Source organism: Oryctolagus cuniculus, chromosome 6, assembly GCF_051225735.1.
Source record: "Oryctolagus cuniculus isolate XC-2025 breed Fujian yellow rabbit chromosome 6, ASM5122573v1, whole genome shotgun sequence".
Taxonomy (NCBI): domain Eukaryota; kingdom Metazoa; phylum Chordata; class Mammalia; order Lagomorpha; family Leporidae; genus Oryctolagus; species Oryctolagus cuniculus.
In genome coordinates, this window is record NC_142872.1 from 2,417,073 (window position 1) to 2,434,333 (window position 17,261).

The following is a 17,261-nucleotide window of genomic DNA, read 5'->3' on the forward strand; positions in this document are numbered from 1 at the left end:
TTGGAAGTCTGTGTCAGTGCTACATGCTCTTACCTCTACTGTATGAAGGGTCCTCAAGAAGTTCATGGAAAACACATATTTGGAAAAACTATGCCACATCTCAAGCTTATCTTGCACCAAAATGAACTCGTCTTTCAACTCCATTTTCCCCTGATCATTTTGAAGTACGCTCATATTATGTCTACACAAGGCCACCCACACATCAGAATCAGGAGCTAAGGGTCACCAGGGCCATCTTGAGGGTGATGACCACACAATGCAACCACAGTCTGAAGGGCACACTTGGATGAGTTCTAATGTACGTACCCATCCATGAAGCCCTCATCCCATCACCCCAGAAAGTCAACTTGTTCCCTTCTCACTCATCCTAAAACAGCTAATTATGTGGTTTTGTTTGTGACCATAGAACTCCATACATGTGGAAATATGTCTTCTTTTGCATCCATGTGTCTTTTGCTTCTTATTTCTAATAATCATCCATACTGTTGACTACTTCGGTGCTTCATTTTTAAAAATATTATTCCATGGCAGGGAATTTAATCTGTTTTACATATTTATTTTATACACTTAAAAACAGCATTCCATTGCACAGATAGATTAAAGCTCATGCAATGTGCACTGTTTCCAGTTTCTCGATCTTGTGACAAAGCTGCTGTGAACCTTCCTGTACGAGCACTTGTGTTTCAAGGAGTGGAGATGCTGATGACCAAGGACAAAAATGTGTTCAACTCTACGAGACACCACCAGATATGTTCTCAAAGTCACTGTACCATTTTCCATTTTTCTATTTCTTTTTATTTATCTGAAAGCCAGAGAGAGACAAATCTTCCATCTGCTGGTTCTCTCCTCAAAGGTCTGCAGCAGCCAGAGCTGCCAAGTCAAAGCCAGGAGCCTGAAACTCCATCCAGGTCGCCTATGTTGGAGGCCAAGACTCAGGTCCTGAGCCATCACCTGCTGCTCCCCCGGATGTGCACTACAAGGAACCTGGACCTGGAGCAGAAGCAGGGGAGCTGGTACATACACTGGGAACTCTGATATGGGATGTGGGAGTCCCGAGCAGGCACAACCACTGTATCAAACACCGGCCCCCATAGTGTCGTTTTACCCAGTCTGTGCCTTGTTTGCTCAATACCAAGGACTCTGGCAGAATGTGGCATGGGCTCTTCCTCAGAGGCAAAGTTAATAGCCATGTGTGCAAAAGGGTAGGGAACAGCCATGAGCTGAGAAACCTCAGCTACTGTGACCTTGGCTTCTCACCTACAAAGGAAGCCTAGGCTCACAACCAACAGGTGGAATTTAAGACAAGTTAAAAACATCGACTTCCTGGAAGTAGAAAGTAGAGCAGTGTTTATCATGAACCAGGGTGTGGCAGCAATGGGACACAAACTTTAAACTATAAAGGAATACAAACTGGGGAGCTAATTTAGAACACTGTTGGTGATTAATTCGGTTATCACTCAATGATACACTTTTTTAAAGATTAAGTCTAACTACAGTTATTTAAGTCATGCTATAAGACATGTACAGAGATAATAAAATAAACAAAAGGAACAAAACAAAAAGTAAGAGTTGATCAAATTTAAAACTTACAAACATCAAAATTCAAAATTAATTATCAGAATTTTATTGCAAGCATTTTGATAAATCATGCTGCAGAAGCGTGGGAATATATTTGTCATGCACACAACTGACAGATGGATTTAGCGCCTCCAAGTGTAAAACATTTCTACAAAACAAGGGAAACCTTGACAATCAAGATACACTAGGAAAATGACTTGAACAATCCCTTCCCAAACAGCCAATGAAATACAGGAAAATTGGACCAACACTGTTAGAGAAATGCTGATGAAGATTCTACAGCGGACAGCAACAGTGAGAATCGGGGCGCCAGGCGGGCCCGGGCCGCAAGAGTAACACAGAGAGCTGTTGGCCACGCCTGCGCAGAGCGCGCTGCACGTCGCGGTTCCTGAGGCTGTAGATCAGGGGGTTCAGGGTGGGGATGACCACGGTGTAGAAGACAGACACCACTTTGCTGTGCTCCAGGGAGGAGATGGCACTGGGCTGAGCGTACATGAAGAAGACTGTGCCGAAGAACAAGCACACGGCCGCGAGGTGCGAGGCACAGGTGGAGAACGCCTTCCGGCGGCCCTGCTGGCTGCGGATCCTAAGGATGGTGGAGACGATGCAGACGTAGGAGACCAGGACGACGGCGAAGGTGCTGACGATGATGGAGCCACACAGGCCGAGCAGGACCAGCTTGTTCACGGAGGTGTCCGAGCATGACAGGGACAGGAGCGGGGGCACGTCACAGAAAAAGTCATTGACCTGATTGGCGCCACAGAAGGACAGCGTGAAGGTCATCGCCGTCTGCGTGCTGGCATTCAGGACGCCCCACAGGTAGGACCCCGACACCAGCAGCGCACAGAGCGGGGGCGACATGCTGGCAGAGTAGAGGAGAGGGCTGCAGATGGCCTTGAAGCGGTCGTAGGCCATGGCTGCCAGCAGAAAAGCCTCCGTGGTCCCGAAGAAAGACAGGAAGAAGAACTGAGCGGCGCAGGCTCCGAAGGAGACGGTGTGGTCCCGCCGCAGGCAGTTCAGCAGGGCCCTGGGCGCAATGGTGGAGGAGTAGCAGAAGTCCAACAAGGAGAGGCTTTGCAGGAAGGCGTACATGGGGGTGTGCAGCTGTGTGTCCGCCTGGATGATTGCGACCATGCCCAGGTTCCCCACCACAGCTGCCACGTACAGCACCAGGAAGAGCAGAAAGAGCACCATCTGCACTCCCGGACCCCCTCTGAACCCAAGAAGAACAAACTCGGAGACGCGGGTGACATTTGTCATTGTGTAAGGGCAGCCGGAGACAGAGAAAGAAGGGGGCTCGGGGGAGAGCCAGGCAGCCACAGCTCCCTCGCTGGGGTCACTGGGAGCTGATTTCATCTCTCTAGAGTCATTTCTTCACGGCACACCCCTAGCATTCACAGTTTTTAATTTGGGGAAGTCTCAAAGTCAGAGCACACAGCCAGCATGGCGACTTCCACCCCCTTGCTCCAGAGCAGATCTGTGTTACAGGAATTTGCCCTTGGGCTGAACTGGGAGACTCGTGGAGCAGCTTCACTCAGACCCTGTGCCACACGGCCCCTGTGAGGCTCTCCTTGCTGCTGCAGCAAATGGTCCGAGTGTCTTGGCGTCCAGAGGACACACCTGCAGGTGAGGGCGTCAGCAGGCCCCTGTTCTGGACTCTCCAAGAGAGACCCATCTGCTGCTTCCAGCTCCCGGAGGCCACCTGCACCCCGTGGCTCAGGGCCCTTCTATCCTCACTGTCCACAGCGCTGCATCTTTTCTCCGCTCCCTCTGTTGCCAGCCTTGCATCTTCTGTCTCCTGCCATTCTGCATCCCCCTTGTGGGGACCCTGGTGATGACAAAACACACCAGCACTCTTCAGAATCACACCTGCACATCCCCTTCTGCTGTGCAGGGCGTGTGTTCACAGGTTCCCAAAGCACTCTGTGGACACCCTGGGCGATGCCACTCATTCTACATCACTGTCTATTTAATATGCATTATACAGATGATGACATCTTGGTTATAAGACAAAAAGATCAATGATAGATGCTAGGTGTTTTAAATGAATTAGACCTTTATAAAGGAAACTTTATTAAATCAGTGATTATTAATTTTGTTTTTACCTATGATGATTTCCTGTCTGCTATGTTCCACTAGTTTTTAAGTATTGAAAACAAATAGCTGTAACATACCTAAGCAGTAGATTTAGGACTGCTTTAGCTGCAGTGGGTTGGGATCCTGTTGTAGGGTGTGACTCCTCCTCTTGGAGTAGACAGCATGCATAGACAGTGTACATGGACATGTGTGCATGTCCCTGTGTGTGCCTGGATGTGTGTGCACATCCCTGTATGTGCACATCCACATGTGTACATGGATGTGTATGCATGTCCCTGTGTGCCTGGATGTGTGTGCTTGTCCCTGTGTATGTATTTGTGTGTGTGAACATTCATGTTTGTGCAAGTCCATGTGTGTGTGTTTGTGTGCATGCAGATTGCACGTCACTCAGAAATTCTCTGATACTATGTTCTGTTCTATACAAAACAGAAATAAATATGCGCTCCCGGGGAAGAGTAAAGGAGAGAGCACCTGGCAGTTTTTATTCAGAATGAACTTTCTTACAAACTCTACTATGGCATATAAAACTTGTATCACCAGTGCAATAAATGAATGTATTTTCTCAGCAAGAATGGCTCAAAACATTTTGCTTTAAAATTCACTACCAACTCTCATTCTCCAAGTCTTCAGGATTTGTAAAACTGAAAGCACAGTTCAGTCAGGCCATTTCCTTTTCCTGAGAACTCGAGCCAACTGCACATTTGTGTGGGGAGGCAGGGTTGATTCTCTGGAAACCCCAGTCCCCAGGAGGAGAGGGGATGTGCTATTCCCTTCACTGCCCTAAACTGAGCAACTGAAAAGTGCTTGGCTGATCAAGACCCAAATAAACGCATTGAACAATGAAAAAATAATCCCATCGGCAGCCACAACACTAAACAGGGCTTCGCAAGCTTTTTATAAAGCGCAGAGCTTAACACACACTGTTTACTTTGAGTATTAGGGTTTACAGTGTTCGATGTGTACTTTGCATCGGCGATCTTCAGTTTAAAAGATCCAGCACTGGTCTGTGTGCCCACAGGCAGAGAGCTGGTGGCATTTAACAAGCATAAGGCGAGCACCACCAGTACCGTCCAGTGCTGCTGCCCAGTGCTGCTTTACCTGGGGTCTGTATCAGCAAGCGGCGATGGACTTTGAATTTACTAGAATTTAAACTCTCTTAATGGGATGGATCACAGGGACTCTGACAAGCATTTTGGATTCTCAATGAAACAAACCTCACCTAAAAGTCCTTCGTGTCTTTCTTCCTGTTCTGACCGACTCCTAGATGCCTCACCAGCCCTGAGGTTAGCAGTGTCCACACCACATGTCCTCGCCAGCCTTGAGGTTAACAGTGTCCACACCACACGTCCTCACCACCCTGTAGTTGGCCGTATCCACACCGCACTTCCTTAGCGATGTGCACACCACACTTCCACAGCCCATTTTTCCCAGCAGCAACAATGAGAATTATACCAGTTTCCCAAGTGCCGGTCATTGGAGGTTTATCCCCCAAGGTGGCCTTTTAATGAGAGTGGTTTCACTCACTCAAGTTCTTAACTTGGCAATGAGACAGAACAAAGTCCCAAGGTAAAAATTTGAGAGCAAATCGAGCAAGCAACAACCACAAAATCATAATACCTATCCTTAAAAAATAACAAGTATGTCAACTTGTAGATGGTGGGAATGCAAATCTTGAAATTTTACCACCTTTCACATCAGGTCCATGGTCACTGATGTAGGACAGAGTGAACACGTGTGCCTCAAATCTAACCAAAGTGGATCAGGGCTCTAGCCTTCTGGCAATCTCATCAAATCCAAGGATAAAAATACAAGTACATTTTTGACACTCAAGTATTTCAGAATGGACTTTAGAATATGGTTTTTTAATTGATTCTGATAGTAAATCTGGTGAAAAGACTCTGTTCTCTGTATTTCTCACTACGACAGCTAACACAGCATGGAGAGGTGAGGAGAGTCTCAGACACAGGCCATACTGGCGCGTCCTCTTTCCCTGCAGACACAGTCTCTCCACGTGCCGCTGTGCTTCATCCCACATGGTCGAGTGTCTCTGAGCTGCATTAGGTGCTGTGGGAAATATCAAGTAAATGAATCCCCAATCTCTTTCCTTCCAATTGGTTATAGAGAGGTTCTCCCCCACTCTGGAAAAATATGTATGCAAAAATGTGTTGTGTATACGGGTGCATGTTGATGTACACACGGAGATTTTATGTATCATAGATGCCTGATATGTTTCATTTATATTGCACACTTGACATGTATGTAATATATACCCTACATACACACACACACACACACACATACACACACAGAACTCCAGAAGCTGTGTGGAGAATGGGATTAGGGGAGGGCATTTGGTTTAGTGATTGAGACACAGTTGCAATGTCCACATCCCATATCGGAGTGCCTGGGTTCAAGTTCCAGCTCCACTCCTGACTCCAACCTCCTGCTGTTGATCACTCTGAGAGTCAGCAATGCTGGTTCAAGCCTCGGGTCCCTGCCACCCACATGGTAGACTCAGATTGAGTTCCTGGCACCTGATTTCCACCTGTCCCAGCCCTGGCTATCCTGGGTGTGTGGGAAGCAGCATTTGGGCATTTTCAGCCGTGGCCGCCTCATGGTGGCGCTGTTTTCCAGCAGTCAAGTCACTCAACTTCAGACCCCGCCCCCAACCACCACCACCATGTTGCTGAGAGCAGTGCAGTCAGCTGTCTTGTGCACTTTGCTCACTCCATGTTGCACAGGCTATAGACATAATCTCAGAAAAAACCTCCACAAGTGCTCAGATCTCAGCAGCTGTGGCCTCTGTGCCTGACTCAAAGGGCACAGCCCAGTGACAAGAAAAGGTGTGTTGTGCCGTGGTCATGGCAGCAGTGATGAGAAGCCAGCTGTCATCAACATCTCCTTTACACTGGAAACTGCTCACCACTTTATAGGGCACGCGCATTTAATACTCACAGTAAGAGTGTAGAAAATTCCAAACTCATTTTTCAGGGTAGAAAAGTGAGTATTAGGAAAGCTAAACAGGATGCAGATACCATAGACTGTGGGCAAGAGTCTTTGCCTCCAGTATCTTAGTGCCTAAGTCACAAGATAAAGGTCTCTGCAATAAAATCCCTGAACACAGAGGACTGAAGTAAACTCCCCTGAAATGGGCCTGTGTGATGACAGCTTAGAACACTGCACTCTGAGGTAGCTTCTTCTGAACACAGCCTGGGTGAGTGAGGACACAGAACTCTCTACTCTGTGGTGTCTTTTCCTGAACACAGACTATGTGAGTGAGCACCCAGAACACTGCACTCGGAGTTAATTCTCCCGAACACAGCCTGTGTGAGGACCCATAGCCCTGCACTCAGTGGTAATTCTCCAGAACACAGCCTATGTGAGTGAGGACCCAGAAACTGCACTCTGAGTTATCTTCTTCTGAACAAAGTCTCACTGAGTGAGGACTTGGAATTAGATGCGCATGAGCTCCAATGTGGCTCCACCACATTTGGGGGAAAGTGTTGCTCTTGCTTTTTAAAGATTCGTCCTCTTTTAAAAATACTTAAACATGTACTCAGGATTTAGAGAAGGTCTGTTTCCTTCATGCAAATTTCACTTCAAATACTGGCTTCCAGCTCCTCAAATCATCCTTGGTGAAGTCAGGAATATAGGAGTACAGCCCTCAGCTCACAACTAGCTCTCCAGTTTCATAGGTAGAGGTTGCTCCTCCCTCCAGCCCTCAACACTAACACACAAACACCACGTGCCCCTCAGTCCTCTCCAATCTAGAAAAAGAGGTCAGGATTTCAGCTGTATTTTTCTTTTAGGGAAACCATTAACTTCCTCCAAGAGGAAGCCTTACCCCAAACTCGTGGGATTTTATGTAATGCTATTTTCATGAGAGAAAATACATAGCATGCAAAAAAGGATTCTATGTAGGGTCACTCAATTGATTAAACTCCATGTAGGATATTTGCCATCCAATCCAACATGGTTGTGGACTTGTCCATTCCAGTTCCTTTCTACATCACATCCAGGATTGAGACAAGATAATGCCTGCCTATGCTTGTCTAGACCTAAAATGTTTGCTTTGGGATCTCTGACAGTAATTACATGAATGGGTATGTGTGCTACATTATAAACTTACACACACACACACACACACACACACACATGTTTTCAAACAACGATGAAGATGTACGGACATAAAAAAGTAAAATCCATTTAGGAAAAAAAGTGTATATATGTATATATAGTAAGAATATAAAAATGTGTGAATGTCATATTATTTGGCATATGAAGTCATAAATTAGATGAATTATACCCTCTACATTATAATATACCCTTCTTTCCTCATTTTATGATCCCTGTCATAAATCACACGTTACATGATATTAATGTCCCCACTTTCAAAAAGACATACATGTGTTGGTATATAATGTTCACATATGAAATGAATATTAAAATATTATAAAAATTGTCAAATCTCAAAAATATAAAATTTTTTTAAATGTAAAGTAAATCCATTACTGTTAAAATGAATTACAAGGCAACTCATTACAAACACAGAAGTATTCTTAGGTTCAAAGGCATTGATAATTAAATTGTGTTTATGAATTCATTTTAAAACAAGTTTAATGATGACTTTTTCCCCACTAGATGCTTACAATCTCTCACACTAACAAATACCTTTAAAAATCTCTAGACATTAAGAATAAATCTGATATGCATAGCACAAACAAGAGGCCAAGAAGTTCTCAGGTAAGAGTAAAAGCAAACTTCTGGGGCAATATGAAAAGATGTGAGTAGTGTACATTAACCTATCTGTCCAATAAATATTTTCTGAATGCTTACTGTAGACTATATGCTCAGCTTGACATTAAGGATTTAAATGTGGAGAGTAACAATTTGGTTATAAAAAAATGCGCGGGACCGGCGCTGTGGCGCAGTGGGTTAACACCCTGGCCTGGCAGGTTAACGCCCTGGCCTGAAGTGCCAGCATCCCATATGGGCGCTGGTTCTAGTCCCAGCTGCTCCTCTTCCAATCCAGCTCTCTGTTATGGTCTGGAATAGCAGTAGAGGATGGCCCAAGTCCTTGGGCCACTGTGCTAACATGGAAGACCCAGAAGAAGTTCCTGGCTCCTGGCTTCAGATCGGGGCAGCTCCGGCCATTGTGGCCAATTGGGGAGTGAAATAGCGGATGGAAGATCTCTCTCTCTCTCTCTCTCTCTGCCTCTGCCTCTGTCTCTATTATCTATGTAACTCTGACTTTCAAATAAATAAATAAATCTTTTTTTAAAAAAAGAGACATGTGTGAAAGACTTAGAGAAATATATGTCAAATTGCAACTGAAGTAAGTTCCACATTGATCAGGCCAGTGGTGCTAAGAAATCATCTCATAGGAGAAACTGACAGTCTAGATAATCTTAGGCAAAGGTAATCTCATGGACAACACACACCATAAGATTAGGACTGGCAAAATAGCCCTGGGCCACAGTGGATTATGCATCCAGAATTTATGAGTACCTGGAGTTCTTTCTGGTAATAAACTCAGTTATCTTGGCAGCTGTTTTTGTCTCTCTGAACATACCATCAACTTAAATATATGAGACAGTAAATAAATAAATAAAGAGACTGTAAGTGAAAAGATGGAAAAAAGTGCTCCATTCAAAGGAAACTGAGGGGCCAGCACTGTGGCGTAGTGGATAGAGCTGCCGCCTGCAGTGCCAACATCCAATGTGGACATCGGTTAGATTCCTGGCTGCTCCACATGTGATCCAGCTCTCTGCTAAGGCCTGGGAAAGCAGTCGAAGATGGCCCAAGTCCATGGGCCCCTGCACCCACATGCGAGACCTGGAAGAAGCTCCTGGCTTCAGATCAGCACATCTCTGGCTGTTGTAGCCACCTGGGGAGTGAACCAGAGGATGGAAGACCCCCCCCCTCCGCCTCTCCTTCTCTAGCTGAGTAACTCACTTTCAAATCAATAAATAAATCTTAAAAAAAAAAGGAAACTCAAAGGAAGTAGGAGTGACAACACTGATTTCAAATAAAACAGATTTAAGTCAAAACCTCTAAGAAGAGACACTAAAGATTACTACATGATGATTGAGCAGTCAATTCAACAACAGGAAATAACAACTGTAAACATGTGTGCACTCAACTCAGGATTGTCTAATTATATAAACCAAATGTTTTCAGACCCAATGAGAAAGATAGGCTCCAATATCACACTGAAGGACTTCAACACCTCATCTTCAACAAAGTGGAGATCATCCAGATAGAAAATCAATAAAGAAACAAGATATCAATTACACCCTACACCAAATGGACATAACAGCAACTACAGAACCTTTCATCCAACAGCTGCAAAAAATACCATATTCTTAACAACATGTGAAATATTCTCCATGATACATGGTACAGTAGGTAAAAAATAAATATCAACAAATTTTGAAATTGAAATCATATTGAAAATATTTGCCAACCATAAAGAAATAAAACTAGAAACCAATAGAAAAGTAAACTTCAAAATGATGAAAACACATGGCAGTCAAACTAGTTACTGCCAAACAACCAATTGATCAAGAGAGAAACTAAGAAGGAAATTCAAAAATTTTCTAGAAGCAAGTAGAAATGGAAACACAATATATCAAAACGTATTGGATGCAGAACAAGTCGAACTAAGAGGGAAGTTTATAGCAATCAACACCAACATCAAAAAGCAAAACATCTCTAATAAAAAAACTTCCCATTACACATCAAGAGACTAGAAACCAAACCAAAACTAATGAAAGGAAAGAAATAAAAGTGAGAGGAAAAACAAACAAAATACAGATTTTCAAAACAATATGCAGAGCTGATTTTTCTAAAAGAAAAACAAGATAGACAAACTCTTAACTAGAGTGAGACAAAAAGCAGACTCAAAAAAATCAAAGATAAAAAGCACAACATCCACCAGCGCCGCGGCTCAATAGGCTAATCCCCCGCCTGTGACGCCAGCACACTGGGTTCTAGTCCCAGTCGGGGCAGCGGATTCTGTCCCTGTTGCTCCTCTTCCAGTCCAGCTCTCTTCTGTAGCCCGGGAGTGCAGTGGAGGATGGCCCCAGTCCTTAGGCCCTGCAACCGCATGGGAGACCAGGAGAAGCACCTGGCTCCTGGCTTCTGATCAGTGCAGTGCGCCGGCCACAGCGGCCATTGAGGGGTGAACCAACGGAAAAGGAAGAACTTCCTCTCTGTCTCTCTCTCTCACTGTCCACTCTGCCTGTCCAAAAAAAAAAAAAAAAAAAGGCAAAACATCATTGACATCACAAAAATATGAAGAATCATTAAAGATTAAATAAACAACTCCATACCACCAGATTTGATAATCCCTAGATACATGTGAGTTACCAAGATTGAATCATGGATAAATACAAATCTTGAACAGAAAAAGAATTGGTAACAGGATTCAGTCTATTCAGTCAGTAATACACATTATCCCTTTTGAGAAAAGCCCATAACCAAATGACTTCACTCCTGAATATGACCAAGCAGTTAAAGAATAAATAATACTACAGCTTCTTAAATTATTTCCAACAAAGATTCTTTGAATCCCATTCTACCAAGCCAGTGTCACCCTGATATCAAAATCAGACAAATATACAAAAGAAGACAAAGATAAGGCCCACAACCTTGATGAACATGGATGCAAAAATCTTCAACAGAATACTAGCAAGCTGAATCCAACAGCATACTACCGAGATTATTCACTGTGATCAACTGGGATATTTCCCAGTGATGCAAGGATGGTTTAATATATGCAAATCAGTAGATATGATACACAACACAGGACAAAAACTTCATGATCATCCCAAAGGATGCAGAAACGTCATTTGCTAAAATACAATATGCCTTCATGATTTGCAAGAAAAAGGTTAGAATAAATTGGGTATAAAAGGAATGTTCTTCATCATAATAAAGGCCAAGTATCGAAGCCCTTACTAAATGTGTAAAAAGTGGAAGCTTAATCTCCAAGATGTGGAACAAGGCTGTGATGCATAAGTTCAGCAGGTTTATTCAAGATGACACTGGGAGTCCTTGCACAAATAATAAGAAATAAATACATGGAACCCAGATTGTAAAAAAGGAAGCCAACTTTACACTGATGCCCAATGGGCATTAGTTCAAATACCAGCCACTCCACTTCTGGTCCAGATTCCTGCTAATGTACCTGAGAAAGCAGCAGAAGATGGCCCAAGTACTTGGGCCCCTGCCACCTATGTGGGAGACCCAGAAGAAAGCACCTGGCTCCTGGATTTGGCCTGGAAACCCCAGCCATTGTGTCCATTTGGGAGGGAACCAGTAGATGCAAGATCTCTTTCTCTCTCTCTCTCTCTCTCTGTAACCCTGCCTTTCAGATAAATAAATAAAGACTAAAGAACAAAAGAGAGAGAGAGAGAGAGAAAGAAAGAAAGAAAGAAAGAAAAGGAGGAAAGAACAAAAATGCCCATCAACTATGAATGGATAAATAAAATAAAATGTGGCTTGAACAAATAACAGAATATTAGTGAGCCATTAAAAGGATGAAAACTTGTCATTGTCAACTACATGGAAGTAACTGTAGATCATCATGTTAAATGAAATAAGCCAAGCACAGAAAGACAAAAGTCCCATGATCTGATTCATGTGTGCAATCTAAAACACTGACCTCACAGAGGCTTGGAGTAGAGTGGTGATGACCACACAATTGAACCCTAGACCATGGGTATGTGCACTGATCATCACATGGGAGCACACAAATATCGACAATTTTTGTGAATCAATTTTAAAAAATAAAAATTATAGCAACAAAAACAGGAAAATGTTTCCTTTTTTGAGTTACTTGTTATAAAGAGATGCCAGTCTAGTGCTTACGTGATTTCTCTTGTAGCTCTGCTATTGGAAAGGAAGAATCTTGAAGGTTGATCTAATTTACACTTTGAATGCTGAAACACAACTTTCTGCCCACACTCCTGGTGGCTGGAATAGCTGGGATGGATTTCTGCCCTCCTGTTCTGAAGGGCGCACACCAGAGGCAGTGGCAGCTAATGACGCTACTGAGAGTGCTCTCCCTAGGTTCCTGAGGCAACATTTCTGAGCCTCCTGATGCTCCCTGCCTCCTCCTGCTGCCAAGGGAGCACTCCCTGACCCTCACAAGGAAAGGCCCTGGGGAACCCAGGTGGAGGTCCCGGGTGGAGGGCGGCTCTCCAGGCCCCAGGCTCATGATCCCTGTGCTGCTCACGAGGGTCTCGCAGGCCTCACTTCTCCCTACTCACTGGCCACAGGGAAATCACAGCTGAAATTAACAAAAATGATATTAAAGAGTTTGGAGCTTATCCATAGTGCAGCAGGTCTGGACACCAGGACACAGCAGTGAGGAGACGCCTGGTCCATTCCCCTGTGATGCGATGGACACAGGATGCTCCCAGACACAGCCCTGCTGGAAAAGAGACTGACGAAGATCGACCTCATACCAGAACATTCTAGGAAAACACAAAACAGAACACAAGCAGTGAGTGTATCTCAGGGACACTATCCATGCTGTTCTCACCAACCCACTTAGTGAGGGAGGGGTGGGCCAAATGACGGGACCCCAGTGCTTCTGCAAGTTAGGATCCTCCTTTGGTCTGAAGCAATGCCCTCCCTCCCTCAGATACTCGTTTAGATATATGCATGCAGTTTACAAACTGAAACCGCAAAATAAAATTTAAATGTATGTAGATTCCTTTTTATATATAAGTGTTAGTTCATTTTCATAGCTGTATTGATTGATTATGATGAATTTTCTCTATCTTCTAGTTCCTTTCTAAGATTGTTCACATCTGAGGAATGTGCAATCCTTTTGTAGCTTAGGCTGAACTGAACAATCATGATCTGATTTAAGTAAAGCAAAGGGGTTTTTTTCATCTTCTTCTTTATGGTAACACTGGTCTGATTCTTTCCACAAGCTCTAGGTATTTTCTTTTCGAATTTTGTGAATAATAGGAGAGAGTGGTCCTCAGTATGCTTTTCATGATAGTAACCACAAAGCCTATGGAGCTTTGTTCTTGTATGAATCAAATAGCTCTGAGTGTTTTTCTTATGGCAGCAAATAATCAAAAATATGGGAGAATATTTTAAAAAGCAGTTCAAGTTCTTTCATGAAAAGTTTTCTTTTATAAGATTTATTTATTTATTTGAAAGGCAGGGTTACAGAGAGGCAGAGGCAGAGAGAGAGAGAGGTCTTCCATCCACTGCTTCACTCCCCAAATGGCTGCAATGGCTGGAACTGATGATTTTCAAAATAAGTAAAGTTAAAGTATAGAATGCAAAAAGGACAATTTCATTTCTGGCATTAACAACAATGGGGCAAAGCCTTAATGCTGTTGGAAATTGGGTCAGGAATTGGGACAGTAAAATGTCCCCACCACACAAACATCCCAGGACACCTTCACCAGGCATAAATTGTAATTTCAGAAAGTGTAGCTGAAAAAGGTCTGTGCCATATGAATGGAGCCCCACAGGGAGTGCCCAGACAGTGCACAATGCACAGGCACCTGCTTTCCTACAGTGTCAATGACTCAAAACCTTGAGAACAAATGGACACAGGCATCTACAGGCAGGAGACTGACACCTCCATGTTACCTTCCATTGCCATTTCCACTGTGAACACAGATGTCACGTCTGGATCTTTACTGCAGAAATTTAAATATGTTGGAAAGGTATTTGTCTAGACAAAAACAAAAACATTTTTATGGCTGCTAGGATGACTTTTCACTTTACTTTCACCTATTTTCTGGAAGCTTCAGCACTGAAGTGCATGAACACATCACAAGAGCATTAATACATCGCTGGTGGTGCCCATTTATCGAAGGACGAGTTTTCTGACCTTCTTTAAAATGTATTTGTTGACTCTTCCTAACCAATACAGGGAGACAGGGTGTCACAACCATTTTTAAGACAAACAGTCACAGATGAGGAAAGGCAGACGAATACTCAAGAATGAAACTTCTTAGCCATATTGAGTCGACCCTCACTTTGTCCTGCAGATGGGGTTTACTCCTGCAGCCATCTCCCTCCCATCTCTGACTCACAGGTGCACCAGGGGTCATGGGTTGAATGCTGTAAGCAACGTTTCATTCCTCAGGAGTCTCTCTCCACGGAGTAACTGTGAATGCAGAGGCCCCAGTCACCGGACCCTGCTGGCTTCATTGTTGATTTCCCCATTGCTGTGTTCACTTCAGGTTGTGAGATCATTATGGGGGCCAGGGCCATGCTCTTCCCCATACCCACACTCATGTACCAGTGTGGGCAGTGGTCCTTGCAGACAGCCCTCCTGGGCTCCAGACCTACCATGCCATTTGCGGGGGGGGGCCACTGAGGGAAAAGCTCTGAAACCTGAGTTCCTCTATTTGTAAACAGTGAGTTATTGGAAATATTTTTGAAAATCAAATAAGATAATCCATGCAAAGCCATCATTTCCTTTATTATCAGGGGCTCCATTACTAATTTCCTACACACACAGAATCATCCATTCTTGCTTCCTGCTTTCCTCCCTCTCAGACGACAGCAGATGAGACATGGGTGGAACAAACCACACGGCAGTGACAGAGTTCATTTTCCTGGGGTTCCCGGGCACGCCCTCTCTGCAGCACATGCTCTGCATGATGTTTCTCACCGTGTACCTGCTCTCCCTAGTAGCAAACACCCTCATCATTGTCATTGTTCTCATGGATCCCACACTGCAGACGCCCATGTACATTTTCTTGGGAAATTTGTCCTTCCTGGAGATCTGGTACACGACCACCACGGTGCCTAAATTACTGGCCACCCTCCTCTCCAAGGCTGTCACCATCTCCGTCGCTAGCTGCATCACCCAGTACCACTTCTTCTTCTCCATGGGGGCCACAGAGTGCATCCTGCTGGCCATGATGGCCTATGACCGCTACGTGGCCATTTGCAACCCTCTGCGCTACTCCCTCCTCATGAGCCTCCAGATTTGCCTGCGCTGCTCTGCAGGGTCTTGGATTGGGGGATTCATTGCCCCCCTTCCACCTACCATACTCATCACTCATCTGAACTTCTGTGGTCCCCAGAAGATCAACCATTTCTTTTGTGATGCAGATCCCATTTTTAAGCTCTCCTGCTCAGATACTTCCCTGGTGGAGGCCGTGGGCTACACTTGCACATCTGTTGTGATTTTCAATTCCTTCCTTCTCACTATGTCCTCCTACAGCAACATTGTGGTCACCATCATCAGGCTGTCTTCCCGGGAGGCTCGCAAGAAGACTTTCTCAACATGCGCCTCCCACCTCTCCATAGTCACCATCTATTACGGCACTATCATCTTTACCTATGTCCGCCCTCCCTCCAAGTACAACTTCACCACCAGGAAGGTGGTCTCGGTGGTCTACTGTGTGATCACCCCCCTGGTAAACCCTCTCATTTACACTCTGAGAAACAAAGATGTGAAGAATGCGTTCAGGAAATTCCTGCAACAAAAGAGATTTCTCTTGTTCAGAAACAGGCAGGAGTTTTGAGTTATCAACAGAAGTGAGCACTTCAGAGTAGATTCTCAAACCATATTTTAAAATGTTAAGTATCGAATATTTTATTTATTTATTTTTGACAGGCAGAATTAGACAATGAGAGAGAAAGAGACAGAGAGACAGAGAAAGGTCTTCCTTTTCCGTTGGTTCACCCCCCCAAATGTCCGCCATGGCCGGCGCACTGCTGCTGCGCCTATCCAAAGGCAGGAGCCAGGTGCTTCCTCCTGGTCTCCCATGCGGGTGCAGGGCCCAAGCACTTGGGCCATCCTCCACTGCCTTCCTGGGCCACAGCAAAGAGCTGGACTGGAAGAGGAGCAACCGGAACAGTATCTGGCGCCCCAACTGGGACTAGAACCCGGGATGCCTGCGCCACAGGTGGAGGATTAGCCTAGTGAGCTGTGGCACTGGCTGAATATTTTACTTTATACATTCATTTATTCATTTATTTAAAGATAAATTTTACTTATGTGAAATGCAGTTATAAAGCAGTCACTCCCCTGGTATTTTGTGAGAAATCAGAATATGGGAGTACTCTCTCTCTCTCTCTCTCTCTCTGTCTCTCCATCTTCCTCTCCTTTTTTTATTTTCTAGTCAATAAATAAGTAAAATTTAAACGGATATTTGCTTCATATCTATATACTTGAAAGACTGTCTTTCCCAAGGTTAGATGAACCCCTCATTAAGTTGCTAGGTGTACAGAGTTGTAGAGGGTTGTGGTGCTGGGTGCAGGAGGCTGCTGGATTCAGAGGTTATCTGTGTGAGGATTTCTAGCATTGCACAGGTCAGTCCTAGTAGGGTATGATGGCATGCCTTCAAATATTATATTCTCGAGGACTATGCCACCTACCATGGGTAATACTTCACTTTCATTCCTTTCCTTTCTTTCTCACCTGAGGTAGTCCAGTTCTCCACATTAATTTGTATTTCCTTTTGTCATTATTACTTTTTAAAAGATTCATTTACTATTTCAAAGAGAGGGTGACAAAGAGAGAGAGAGAGAAGGGTAGAGACACATAGAAAGAGAGAGAGAGAGAGAGAGATCTTCCATCTGCTATTTCA

The 17,261-nt window shown here is 44.3% G+C and overlaps 2 protein-coding genes across 2 annotated transcripts; one reads left to right on the plus strand and one right to left on the minus strand.

The window, feature by feature from the left end:
- Positions 1–1,616: 1,616 nt before the first annotated feature.
- On the minus strand, positions 1,617–7,788 carry LOC100357193 (olfactory receptor OR9H1-like). Its single transcript, XM_070075958.2, has one exon. The coding sequence runs from the start codon at positions 2,932–2,934 to the stop codon at positions 1,855–1,857; it is 1,080 nt and encodes a 359-aa protein (XP_069932059.1). The 5' UTR covers positions 2,935–7,788; the 3' UTR covers positions 1,617–1,854.
- Positions 7,789–15,233: 7,445 nt separating this feature from the next.
- LOC100356936 (olfactory receptor 6F1-like) lies at positions 15,234–16,193 on the plus strand. Its single transcript, XM_070075736.2, has one exon. It carries the CDS (start codon positions 15,234–15,236, stop codon positions 16,191–16,193), a length of 960 nt encoding a protein of 319 aa, XP_069931837.2.
- Positions 16,194–17,261: the final 1,068 nt, after the last annotated feature.

Excerpts from the sequence above, each read along its gene's own strand:
- LOC100356936 (XM_070075736.2), top strand. The coding sequence starts at position 15,234 with ATGGGTGGAACAAACCACACGGCAGTGACAGAGTTCATTTTCCTGGGG.
- LOC100357193 (XM_070075958.2), bottom strand. The coding sequence starts at position 2,934 with ATGAAATCAGCTCCCAGTGACCCCAGCGAGGGAGCTGTGGCTGCCTGG.